Source organism: Bombina bombina, chromosome 4 (genome assembly GCF_027579735.1).
Source record: "Bombina bombina isolate aBomBom1 chromosome 4, aBomBom1.pri, whole genome shotgun sequence".
NCBI lineage: Eukaryota > Metazoa > Chordata > Amphibia > Anura > Bombinatoridae > Bombina > Bombina bombina.
Genome location: NC_069502.1, coordinates 964,604,126 through 964,616,211, shown reverse-complemented (window position 1 = coordinate 964,616,211; position 12,086 = coordinate 964,604,126). Strand labels below are relative to the sequence as shown.

Sequence of the window (12,086 nt, the reverse complement as noted above, 5' to 3'; positions counted from 1 at the left end):
CTGCATTTAAATTCCCTCTTGACGCCACTGCTCCCCGCCCTGACACTCATCACTTACTTCCTCCCAGTTCCAGCATCCTCCTATTATTGCACGCAGCCACGCGCGGGAATAGTGAGACAGGGAAACAGCGGGCTGAGCAAGCTGAGAGGGACTCGGGAGGCCGGAGGCTGAGGGAGGCAAGCAGAAGTTAGGCTATCACTTACTGCAGTCTGCAGCTGCGAGTATAGGACTAGCCTGGCTGGTCAGAGTGGTCATGTCACGGACGGTCCCACAGAGGTGCCATTTGTTCATTCTGGTGAACAAACACATCACCAGTGAATGTGGTGATCATGTAATTTAGATTTTACTTTTAATGGCATTGGCATACAGCCCATTTAGGATTGTTGTGTGTGTGTGTATATATATATATATATATATATATATGTGTATTATATATATATATAAACACTATGGGCTCAATTTATAAAGCTCTGAACGGAGCTTGATGCCCTGTGTTTCTAGCGAGCCATTAGAAACACAAGTTATGAAGCAGCGGTCTAAAGACTGCTGCTCCATAACCTGTCCACCTGCTCTGAGGCGGTGGACAGTCATCCCCGAAAATCAACCCGATCCAATATCAGGTTGATTGACACTCCCTGCTGGCAGCCGATTGGCCGTGAATCTGCAGGCGGTGTTGCACCAGCAGTTCACAAGAACTTGCAGGTGCAATGATAAATGCCAACAGTGTATGCTGTCAGCATTTATCGATGTGGGGCGGACATGGTTCATTATAGCGGATCATGACCATCCGCACAATGATAAATGAACCCCAGTATGTGAAGTGTTAATAATCTGCTGCTTCTGATGAGTTTAGCCGTAGTTAGCTCCTACTTTACTACCTCCTCTGCTGGAAGGCAAATCTGTGTATCAGCTGTGTATCAGCTACTAAAGCTTAATCAACTTCTTCTTCTTCTGTCTCTACTTATCTCAGCGCTGCAGCCCTCTAGACTAAGTACTTTATATATAATACATCCCTCCTTCACTGTGAGATGGTGTTTTTATATACACTGGTGACTGGTGCAATTTATACACAGCAAGTGCATTTTATACACAGCAAGTGCATTATATACACAGCAAGAGCATTATATACATGCAAATGCAGTGTTATGTGACGTTGCCATTTTTTTATTTGCTATGTGGCGCTACCACTGCTTGATTTATTATTTGGCACTACCATTGTTTGCTTTGCTATGCGGCGCTACCACTGTTTGATGTGTTATGTGGAGTTACTATTGTTTGATGTGTTATGTGGCATTACCATTGTTGGATTTGTTATTCGGTGCTTACACTGTTTGAATTGTTATGCAGAGCTACCACTGTTTGCATTTCACCACCACTCAGCAATAGCTACCTAGGTGCCGAACCAAAAAGTTGCTTAAAATTGCATGCTCTATCTGAATCAAGAATTAAAAAAAATGGATTTCATATCCCTTTAACTAGCAATGGGATAGTATGCAATCTTGGGATGGAGAGCAAAATTGCATTGGGGGAGGGGGGGGAAGAAAATGTTTGCCCAGGGTCCGATCAATATTAATGATGGCCCTGATCTCAAGCCTCTAGGAATAATGTTATGTGAAATATAATTATCTAGAAGTATGAGGTCCTGCCAATCTTTTGAATCTTGATGCAATAATCTTTCCAATTTGTTGAAAAGATCATCTGGATTATCAATGGTGTTTTCCATATGTTTGGAATTTACTTCTATAAGATTAAACACTCGTTGTCTAGTAGATAAAGAAGAATTGTCCCCAAATGTATCTGACATATCTTATATAGTACTAAATAAATAAGTAAAATAGACCAAATGAATGATATAGAACAAGCAGCTGGTCAGCAGGAAACAAAGACCTAAATAGAAAAACAAACTAATTCCAGTGCTAGAGCTCCACTAGATAAATATATATATATATATATATATATATATATATATATATACATGCATCAGTAAAGGGGTCCCTATTAGAAGACAATTTAATATAACATAGCATGTAATATGATAAAAATGTTAAGAGAACAAAAAAGCAACAATATGCCAATAATAAAGTAACAATCTGCCAATAAAAAAAGTGAAATGTCCACTGAAGGAATATAAAAAACATAATGTCAGCATAAATGCAGCTGTTGCAATTCAACACAGTTGTAGAGATATCTGTAGATGCCGTTAGTGCTGCTTAGTTAAAACCAAACTTTCCGTTTTGATCAAGCGAAGAATCTATTACAAAAAAGTAAAATACATGCACACTTTTGTTATATGATAGCACAAGGTTTGGACTAGGACACTGATAAGGGGGGTGAAGCAGGCTACACTTGGCAAAACTAAGTAATTTTGCAGATTTTTGGAAATTTTATTAAAATACTTATAAGCTTTTTTTTTACACTTTTTTTTCACACACTGTTTTACCTCACTTGACCCTTTTATAATATGCACATAACTCAAAATGTTTTATGCACTTTAAGGTTACAGCAATGATCTATTCATGCAATCCCTTTGTTCCCTGTGCAACACAAATACTCATTTACATGTGTGACATTCACCTTTTGTCAACAGAATACATTGTCAAATGATGCTACAAAAGGTGTGTTTTTATATTTCTTTTTAATGTTTTATTTTAAGTCACACTTGCACTGTAGTGATGATCAAAACCAGTATTGGAGCTTTTTAAATCATGATTTTACAGTGATTTACTTAATTGTGACTTTCATAGTTAACTATTGCAATTCATTTCCATCTGCACTACTGTTAACTCTTCTGAAAGCATATTTTGGGTTATTGGGATGGGGAGACTAAGCACTCTGTTTCTATCACCTTATGGTCTCTTTGCAAAATAAATCAAAATAATAGAAATGATAATAATAAAATAGTAATACCTAATAAAAATAGTTATATAAGTGGACTTAAAGGGACATTCTACACTAAAATTGTTATTGTTTAAAAAAAGATAGATAACACCTTTACTACCTATTCCGCAGCTTTGCATAACCAACATTGATATATTAATATACTTTATAACATTTATACCTCTAAATTTCTGCCTGTTTGTAAGCCACTATAGACAGCCTCTTATCACATGCTATTTTATTTGCTTTTCACAACAGGGGAGTGCTAGATCATGTGGGCCATATAGATAACATTGTGTTCACGCCTGAGAAATTATTTAAGAGTTAGCACAACACAGAACTAAATAAAAGTCAATAAGTAATAAAGAAAAAGTCATGTGATCAGGGGGCTGTCCGAAGATGCTTAGATACAAAGTAATAACAGAGGTAAAAAGTATATTAATATAACTGTGCTGGTTATGAAAAACTGGGGAATGGGTAATAAAGGGATTATCTATCTTTTAAAACAATAAAAATTCTATTGTAGACTGTCCTTTTAAGAGATTGAGTAATACGAATATAGTAATGATTTAATATATGTCAATTTTAAATTTGTTTTTCTAAATGATCTGTGTGTGGGCAGTACAGTCATCAGGGGAAGAGAATGTTGAAATCCTGTCAAGTTATTTTCAGGAAATTTCCATTACTTAGATTTTTTTTCACTTGGCTACATTCCTGGTACACTATTTAAGGGAAGGATTTTGCAGTTTTTTTATGTTTCAGATACTTATATACTGGAATTTATGTTCTCTTCACTCTCTTACTAGGAAAGTAACAAATTCAATTAGAAATTTAATAAACAAAGAAAGATATTGATGGCTTATTTACGGACTGTGTTTGTGCTAGTCCTTTTGTCTATATTAGTACAAGCCTTTGCCCAAGATAAAAAAACAAATTTGAGAGGCTGGTTTGATGCGAAGGAGGATGATCCACATGTCCAGAATGCCCTACAATTTGCGACAGAAGAGTACAACAAAGCAAATAACGGTGACTACATCCTAAGAGTCCACAAGACCATCAAACTAAAGAAGAAGGTTAGTATCAAATTTACATCATTGACAAAAAAGCTATCTTTAAATAAGTGTATTAAAGGGACATTCTACACCAGAATTTGTATTGTTTAAAAGATAGATGATCCCTTTATTACCCATTCCTCAGTTTTGCACAACCAACACAGTTATATTAATACACTCTTTATCTCTGTGATTACCTTATATCTAAGCCTCTGCAAACTGCCCCCTTATTTCAGTTATTTTGACAGACATCCATTTTAGCCAATCAGAGCTGGCTCACCTGAACTCCACATGCGTGAGCACTGTGTTATCTATATGACACACATGAACTAACACCCTCTAGTGGTGAAAAATTGTCCCAATGCCCTGAGAGAAGAAACGGCCTTCAAGGGCTTAGAAATTAGCATATGAACCTCCTAGGTTTAGCTTTCAAATAAAAATACCAAAAGAACAAAGCAAAATTGGTGATAAAAGTAAATTGGAAAATTGTTTAAAATTACATTCTCTATCTGAATCATGAAAGTTTATTTTGGACTAGACTGTCCCTTTAAGTAGCTGCAAGTATTACTTTTCTAAGGACTGCCAAAAATGAGTTCAAACTCTCCTTCGGGGTAAATAAATGTTTGTACCTATTCAAAAAAGACAGTGCTGCTACCCATTTCATTCTGCTTATGGTTAATATTATTTTTTTAAATATGATATATTGAGGATAAATACATTTATAGGCATAACAAGAATTTGATATTCCTATTTCTGTATTTAACTAGCCAATACTTTTCTTGCTTAATTAACAACATAGCATGGAATTTATTTGTAGTTATTGAACGTGCAATAACTTATATGACATCCTGATTATCAAAACCTATATATTAAATTTTTTTTTTTACTAATTTATCAAGAAATATCCTCATTTTCAGATACATTCTTTGTTTATCTTCATTTTCTGTTCTAATTGTATAAGCTAGATTCACATACATGGTAAATTATACAAATTATCACTTATTTAAAATACTTTCTGCTTATATGCAGGTATATTCTAATTTGTTTCAAACAGATTTAGAAATGAGCAAATACAAATTGTAATTAATGTTCAGTTAAAATGACTTTAGCCACTACTTTCTTAGTCTTGTTCTGTATTGCTCTTAAAATGCATTATTATTCCTTTATCAGATTAAATGTCTTTCACATAACCATACAATAGAAAGAATCAGACAACCTTAACAAAGCTGTGATTTGTGCGGCATGAGCTTTTTTGTACTTTGAATGGAAAGTGAACATAGCTAAGTTTATTGCTTGCAATTCATCAGCGTAACCGAATGAGATCCAGTAATGTAACTTCAGCTGTCTGAAGATGAGAATCACATGTATGCTAACTCCCTTGCAAAAAGCAAAGGAGAAGAGCAAAATAACATTTAACAAGAAATATAATATTTGTGATGGAGACAAATTATAAATAGGGAAATATATAAGCACATACTCTTAGGCCTAATTGTGTAACAATTTCCAGGCGGAAAAAAACTGGCTTAATTATTAATAATGCCTCTGGTTTCTGTTTTATTTAATTTTATATTTTTTTCTGTTTGGACACTTTTCCCATGCATGTACATCAAAAACTACTTTTGAATCCTTCAAATTGGACCAAAGTTGCCTTTTGTTCCGAAATCAAAGTCATTATGCATTTTGGGTTATTAATTGGTTCATTTATCTATCTCTCTGTTAGCGCTCTACAAATAACTCATAATAATTATAATTATCTATCTACCTCTCTCACTCACTCACACTCTCTCATGTAGACAGACACACAGACACATAGATAGATATAAATAAAATATATATCTTTTTTTTTAATTTAGGTGGTGGCTGGTATGATGTACTTAATGGAAGTAGATGTTATTACTACTAAATGCACAAATGCAGACTCAATTCCAGAAGTCTGTCCAAATGAGAAAAATACGTCAAAGGTAAGGATTTCTTTTTTCTTAAATATAAAATGAAATCTACTCTCTAATGTCATTCTATTTTTCATTAAAATATAATAATGCAAACTGTGAATTTGAAAGTTAAATATCCAAATTAATATAATCAATTAAAATTGGATTGTACATACTGTATCTTGACTATTATATAGTGATAATGTACCAAATATCCCAGAGATCTATATATCATTACATCCATTCTTTATAGATTCAAACAGTAATCTGTGTGTGAAGTATTGGATATCACAACAATAAAAACGGATTTAATTCTTGATACCAGCTACACATTTTTAAAGGGATATAAAACTGCAAAAAGAAAAAGCTCTAATATGTGACAGTATTTTATTTTTGCACTATTGCTTGTATATAACTATGGGTTTAACCCCTGCATATAACTCCTTTACCACTATTTTGTCATTTAAAATAGCTGCTTTTGAAACATATACTAAAAATGTGAATATCTTTGTATTCTCAGGGTAAATTAACCTCCTTGTGGGGAGGGTAGTAAAAGGAGAGATATTTTTGTATCTGAAAAAGTTGGTTTTGCAAATTGATCTCCCTCAGCATTAATTAACATTTTTAATACCTAACTTTTATACTTTGTGTAAAAAAATAGAGATAACATGACTAAGTCTGCTATTTCAGCTTGCGTGGTAACTCCACTAGACGGAGGCTTTTTGTGCCTGTTGGGTAGCTTGCATAATACAAGTTGAAAGTAAAACGTTTTTGCACGTGTGCTAACCTGAGGCATGCAAAAAGCCGAACTTGGAATATCAAAACCGCGTTAACGTATTTCCCCATTGACTTCAATAGTGCGAGATAAGTGGCAAACTAACACCCTTACTCACACACAAATCCAATCACATTTAACCAAAAGCACCTACCTGACATGAAATATTAATATTTCACATTCCAATGTTCTTCACATAGAACATTTTTATATACAAGCAAGTATATATGAATATCTATTTAACAATACTTAGAACATATTTACAGTAAATACACAGTTAAACACCTTTTAGCTATTAAATATGAATATTGCATACATTTGATTCTACATGTTCATCTGCTTGACTGCAAAGGACTCCAAAGCACTTATATATATATATATATATATATATATATATATATATATATATATATATGTGTGTGTGTGTAATGTATACAAATGTATTTGTGTGTATATTTGTCTGTAAATACATATATACATACATAAATATATCTGCACACAAATATATACATATATTTATACACACACACATACATATTTAAATATGTATATGAAAGTATCTGTATATAAAGGGACATGAAACTCTAACGGCTAGGTTACAAGTGCCGTGGTAAATCTAAATTTTTCACTAGAGAAAACATCGCTAGCTTTAGGCTTTTTGCTCTTCTTGGTTTCAACTGGTATTACAAGTTGTAAAAATCATTATTTTGTGCTAGCGGTAGCCCGAAAAGCACAAAAATCAGAAGCGGAGTTTTCGAATGGGCGTGCATGTGTTCCCACATAGAAATGAATGGAGAAAAAAGTTTAATTAAACCTAACACCCTACTCACGAATACAAAACACCCTACCATAATCCCGTAGCCTAATAACCCCTAATCTGCCATCCCCCTCACATCACAATAAATACATAAATAATACTATTTACCCCTAAACAACTATCCCCCCAAATTACAAAGTACTTAAATAAACTATTAACCCCTAAACTGCTATCCCCCACAATGCAAAGTACCTAAATAAACTATTAACCCCTAAACCTCCACCCCTCCACAACTAAAAGTACCTAAATAAACTATTAACCCATAAACCACCATCCCCTCACGACGCAAAGTAATTGAGTAACATCTAAACCCCCAAACCTAACACCCCCTAACCTAACCCAAATTAACATACCCATAACTATACTAAAATAAATCCTAATTATCTTAAAATAAAATAAAAATTACCTGTAAAATTAAATAAAAACCAAATCTTACAAAAATACATTATTATAAAAAAAATCTAACATTTACAAAAAATAAACCCTACCATTACAATTTTTTTTAAAACTACCCTTAAAAAAATAATTAATGAAATTACCAAAAAAATATTAATAATCATTTTCTAATACCCCTTAAAAAATATTGCTTTTTTGTTTTAAAAAACAAACACTAACCCCTTAACATTACAACCCCCCAAAATAAATAAATAAATAAATAAAATCCTAAACTACCCATTGCCCTAAAAGAGCAGTTGGAAGGGCATTCTTCTCTTTTGCTGACCCAAAAAAAAATCTAATCTAAAAAAAAGCCCACCCCCGAAAAAACAAACAAAAAACCTAACAATAACCCCAAAATTGGCACTCACTGATGATGATGGGCTGCACTCCATCTTTATCCCAGCGGCGCTGCATCTTCATCGTGGGTCCATCTTCTTCCATCTTCATCCCAGTGTTGGCGGTCCATCTTCTATCTTCATCCCCGTAGCGGCATCAATGGCGGTGGCAACAGTGTTGGTTGTCCTCTTCTGATCTTCAACACGGAGCTCCCTCTTTATGAGGTCTCCAACTGCACAGTGAATAGTGAATGTAAGGTACCCCTTTTATATAGGGGTACCCTTGCATTCCTATTGGCCGATATTGGCCTATTGGCCCTTTATCAGCTACAAGTGCTGAGCATTAATTTAGACCCATTTTGTTATTACCATCTTGGAAAGAAAATAGCATTTAGCAACCGTTAGATATGTAGCTGCTGCTCAAGCCAATTATCAATGGTCTAATGTACATACTGGGCTTTTCTATCTAAGGCTAATAGCTTTAACACCAGATATGTAATGTTTAGTTGCTTTATACATATTATCTCATTTGTTAGAGGATCCTTTAAGCAATAAAAAGTAGTGTTATTTATTTAGTGTAAAGTAAGTGCCATTTCCCTTTTATCCCTATAGATAACACTCTATGGGCCATTTCACATTGTATAGCTCACAGCCATCCCACTTCCCACATAAGACATCTAGAAACAAAGTCCACAGAAGGAGCACTATATCAAATGGATTGAAGTTACCATATAGATATATTTAAGATAAGAAATGCATGACAGTTCAAAAGTATATAGTCATAAAAAAACAAACCTTAGACACGTTTCTTTATACCAATATGTCCACTTTCTCCCCAAGACAAACAGGATTATTTTAGAGACCATCCTGGAGTCATTTGATGATTGTCAAAATACTTTAGAAGCAATCAGGCTTGTAAAGTAATCAGATAAGGTAAAACATGTTGGGTGATGACTTCAGAATGATTAGCAGATTACCTTACTGATTACTTCACAAGCATGAACAGCCAGTAAATGACTCTAGAGTCATCTCATTTAAATATTACGTCCTGTGCTTCAGGATGGCTTCTGATGACTAGTTTGAAAGATCATTCTTTTTGACTAGGGTCTCGGGCGTTGCAAGCTTCTATACATTTCTCCAATTAAAGTAGGTAGATACTTAAAGGGACACTAAACACCTGATGCAGATTCTGCAAACTAACTTCTGCTCTGTCCATAAATCTACTACAAATTTAGTAATAAAGGATTTTTAGGCAGTCTGTGCAGCTTACCCCATTGTATTCAAGAAAAGTGTTGTTAAACAGAATGGTGATACTGAGCTCATTGCTGCTATGTGTGCTTCCATGTTGTAACGCACGTTGCTCACAGGCACAGTAGTCACGTGATGCACATGAGGATTACAAGAATGCTCTCTCACAGTGGTGCTGAGTGCTGTAATTAGCTCTATGAACATTTTTCATATGTGCCTCTTATTTATATAAATAAATATTCTGTTGTGCATGCATTTTATTATTTTCAAAAAGCTCAAAACTTTTTCTAAGCTAGAAGAAATACGTCTGACTGCACTATTGAGAGGAACTGTTGTTTTAGTTAATAGCAACAGCTGATGCTACACGGAGGGGAAAGGAATGAGCTGAAGATACATGGAGGGGGGAGGAAGGAGGGGGGAGTGGCATGCTCCGTGGGAAGAAGAGAGCTGAATAACGCTGCAATGTAATTGCAATTGCATTCTCTTTTTGTACATGATGTGTAAGATGGTGTGAAGTGACAAAAAACAAATTTTATAATCATTGCTTAGAAAATATATGTATATAATTCTAAATGTTAATGTAGAAGGTGAATTAATGTTAAATGGAGAAAACTTATGTATTTCTTTTATACAGATTAAACGGTGCACATTCCAAGTTCTGAGGGTTCCTTGGAAGACCATAACCGAATTGCAAAACAGCTATTGCCGCTAAACTGCCATGAAGATTTGAATTAAAAAGAAAATATTCCTTGATGATTTTTGGAAAAGGAAATAGTCACAATCTTTCTTCATTACAAAAGCAATTACTTTGCCTTGAACGTCAGAAAACTTTAAAAAATGCACTATTATTTTACGTAATTATGTATCACACTGAATAATGTTTCATTTAACTATTTCTGATTGGTCAAAAGTGTAGATGAGACATAGATGTGTGAATATTATAAACAGTTCTTGTAAAGATATATAGGGGCTTATTTATCAAAGGTCTTGCGGACCTGATCCGACAGTGCGGATCACGTCCGCAAGACCTCGCTGAATGTGGAGAGCAATATGCTCTACACATTTAACATTGCACCAGCAGCTCACAAGAGCTGCTGGTGCAACGCCGCCCCCTGCTAACTCGCGGCCAATGGGCCGCCAGCAGGGAGGTGTCAATCAACCCGATCGGGTTGATTTCCGGCGATTCCTGTCCGCCTCATCAGAGCAGGCAGACAGGGTTATGGAGCAACTGGTGTTTCTGGCGAGTCTGAAAACTCGCCAGAAACACGGCCCTTCAAGCTCCGTTCGGAGCTTTATAAATGGGCGCCATAGGCTGTTTAAGTATCCAACTGTGAAACATGTTGAAACCTCAGAGATGAAGGAATTTAGTGCCTGTAATGCCAATTCAGCCTTTCCGCTTTCAAGGGTGGCACATTTGAGTAAATATAATTAATCATAATAACAGCTATCCTTTAACAGCTGTTGATCATCAATTAAGCTTCTGAATGCACTTGTGTACAAAAGTGCTATATAAATAATATTTTTATATTATGACATATTCTTTTAAAGAGCTAATGCCTATAATATTAAATAAATGGACAAAGAAAAATCAATGCATTGTTTTCATATATTTTGGAAACATAAAGTCCTTAAAATAATACTTTAGTGCCATATCCACTATGTTGCAATATGAGAATATTGTAACATTTAACCAGAGCTAGATTATATAACACCAATAAGAGATTGTTGATGTATTGCTAAACATAGTAACGCGAATGATAAAGCCTGTTGTTTGAGAAATTAGTTACTTGGAGCCTTTTTGATATTTGACCTGCAGTGTGATTTATATAACATTGGTTTTGATAAGGAATAGCATTGACATAATGTGCTTTACAAATTATAAACTGTAGATTATATTTGTTTCATATGACTGCCATTATCTGCAGACATTATAGAACATGTATATGTTTTCATTATGCTATTATATAATATCACAAAAGGTTTAACACAATGTGACAACATACTGTATGAATAATAAATAGATGTCATCGTTCATTCAGCATAACATGGGTAAGACAATCATTTGATATTTGAGATTGCAGAATGCAGAACACATGAGAACATAATTTACTAAACAGATTCAGTGTATATTATACTGGAATACCTGCAGAATAGTTTATTATATTTTCTTATTCTATTAATTTGCTGTCTTCTTTCTTCATGTTGTAATAAAATATTTCTGTTCTCAAGCTTTGCCATTTTTTATTATTAATTTAAATTGTAAATATTTTAATGTTGAACCATGCAGTAAGTGATATAATATATAAGCACATTATTTTTATTGTAATATATAAAGGAAAAGAAAACTGAAATAAATGGCAACAAATTCCATTGAATATGATGGATCTGTACACATTTCATGTGATTCATTATAAAACAGAGAAATAATACAAATACTGCAGGTTTAAAGGATATGATTATAAGATAGATTGACAAAGCATGGAAGTCATGTATTGCTATTAATGTATAGTTCCGGCACATAAAAGGTGTGAAAATGCCGTAAAATGATCATTAATTATAGAGGATAATTAAAGAAAATGTAAAACATAGAACACTGTTATTGACAGATCTCAC

General features: G+C 34.1%; 1 protein-coding gene across 1 annotated transcript; it reads left to right on the top strand.

Annotated features, from left to right (window-relative positions):
• The first annotated feature begins 3,618 nt into the window (after positions 1–3,618).
• Positions 3,619–11,701, top strand: LOC128657603 (cystatin). The gene is made up of 3 exons (XM_053711982.1): positions 3,619–3,950; positions 5,783–5,890; positions 10,108–11,701. The coding sequence occupies exons 1-3, from the start codon at positions 3,732–3,734 to the stop codon at positions 10,183–10,185; spliced, it is 405 nt and encodes a 134-aa protein (XP_053567957.1). The 5' UTR covers positions 3,619–3,731; the 3' UTR covers positions 10,186–11,701.
• The last annotated feature ends 385 nt before the right edge of the window (positions 11,702–12,086 follow it).

What these genes read in the sequence shown, in the direction of transcription:
- LOC128657603 (XM_053711982.1), top strand. Translation starts at nt 3,732, where the DNA reads ATGGCTTATTTACGGACTGTGTTTGTGCTAGTCCTTTTGTCTATATTA. An exon ending in CCATCAAACTAAAGAAGAAG is followed by an intron (nt 3,951 to 5,782) that starts GTTAGTATCAAA and finishes TTTTTAATTTAG; the next exon opens with GTGGTGGCTGGTATGATGTA. An exon ending in ATGAGAAAAATACGTCAAAG is followed by an intron (nt 5,891 to 10,107) that starts GTAAGGATTTCT and finishes TCTTTTATACAG; the next exon opens with ATTAAACGGTGCACATTCCA.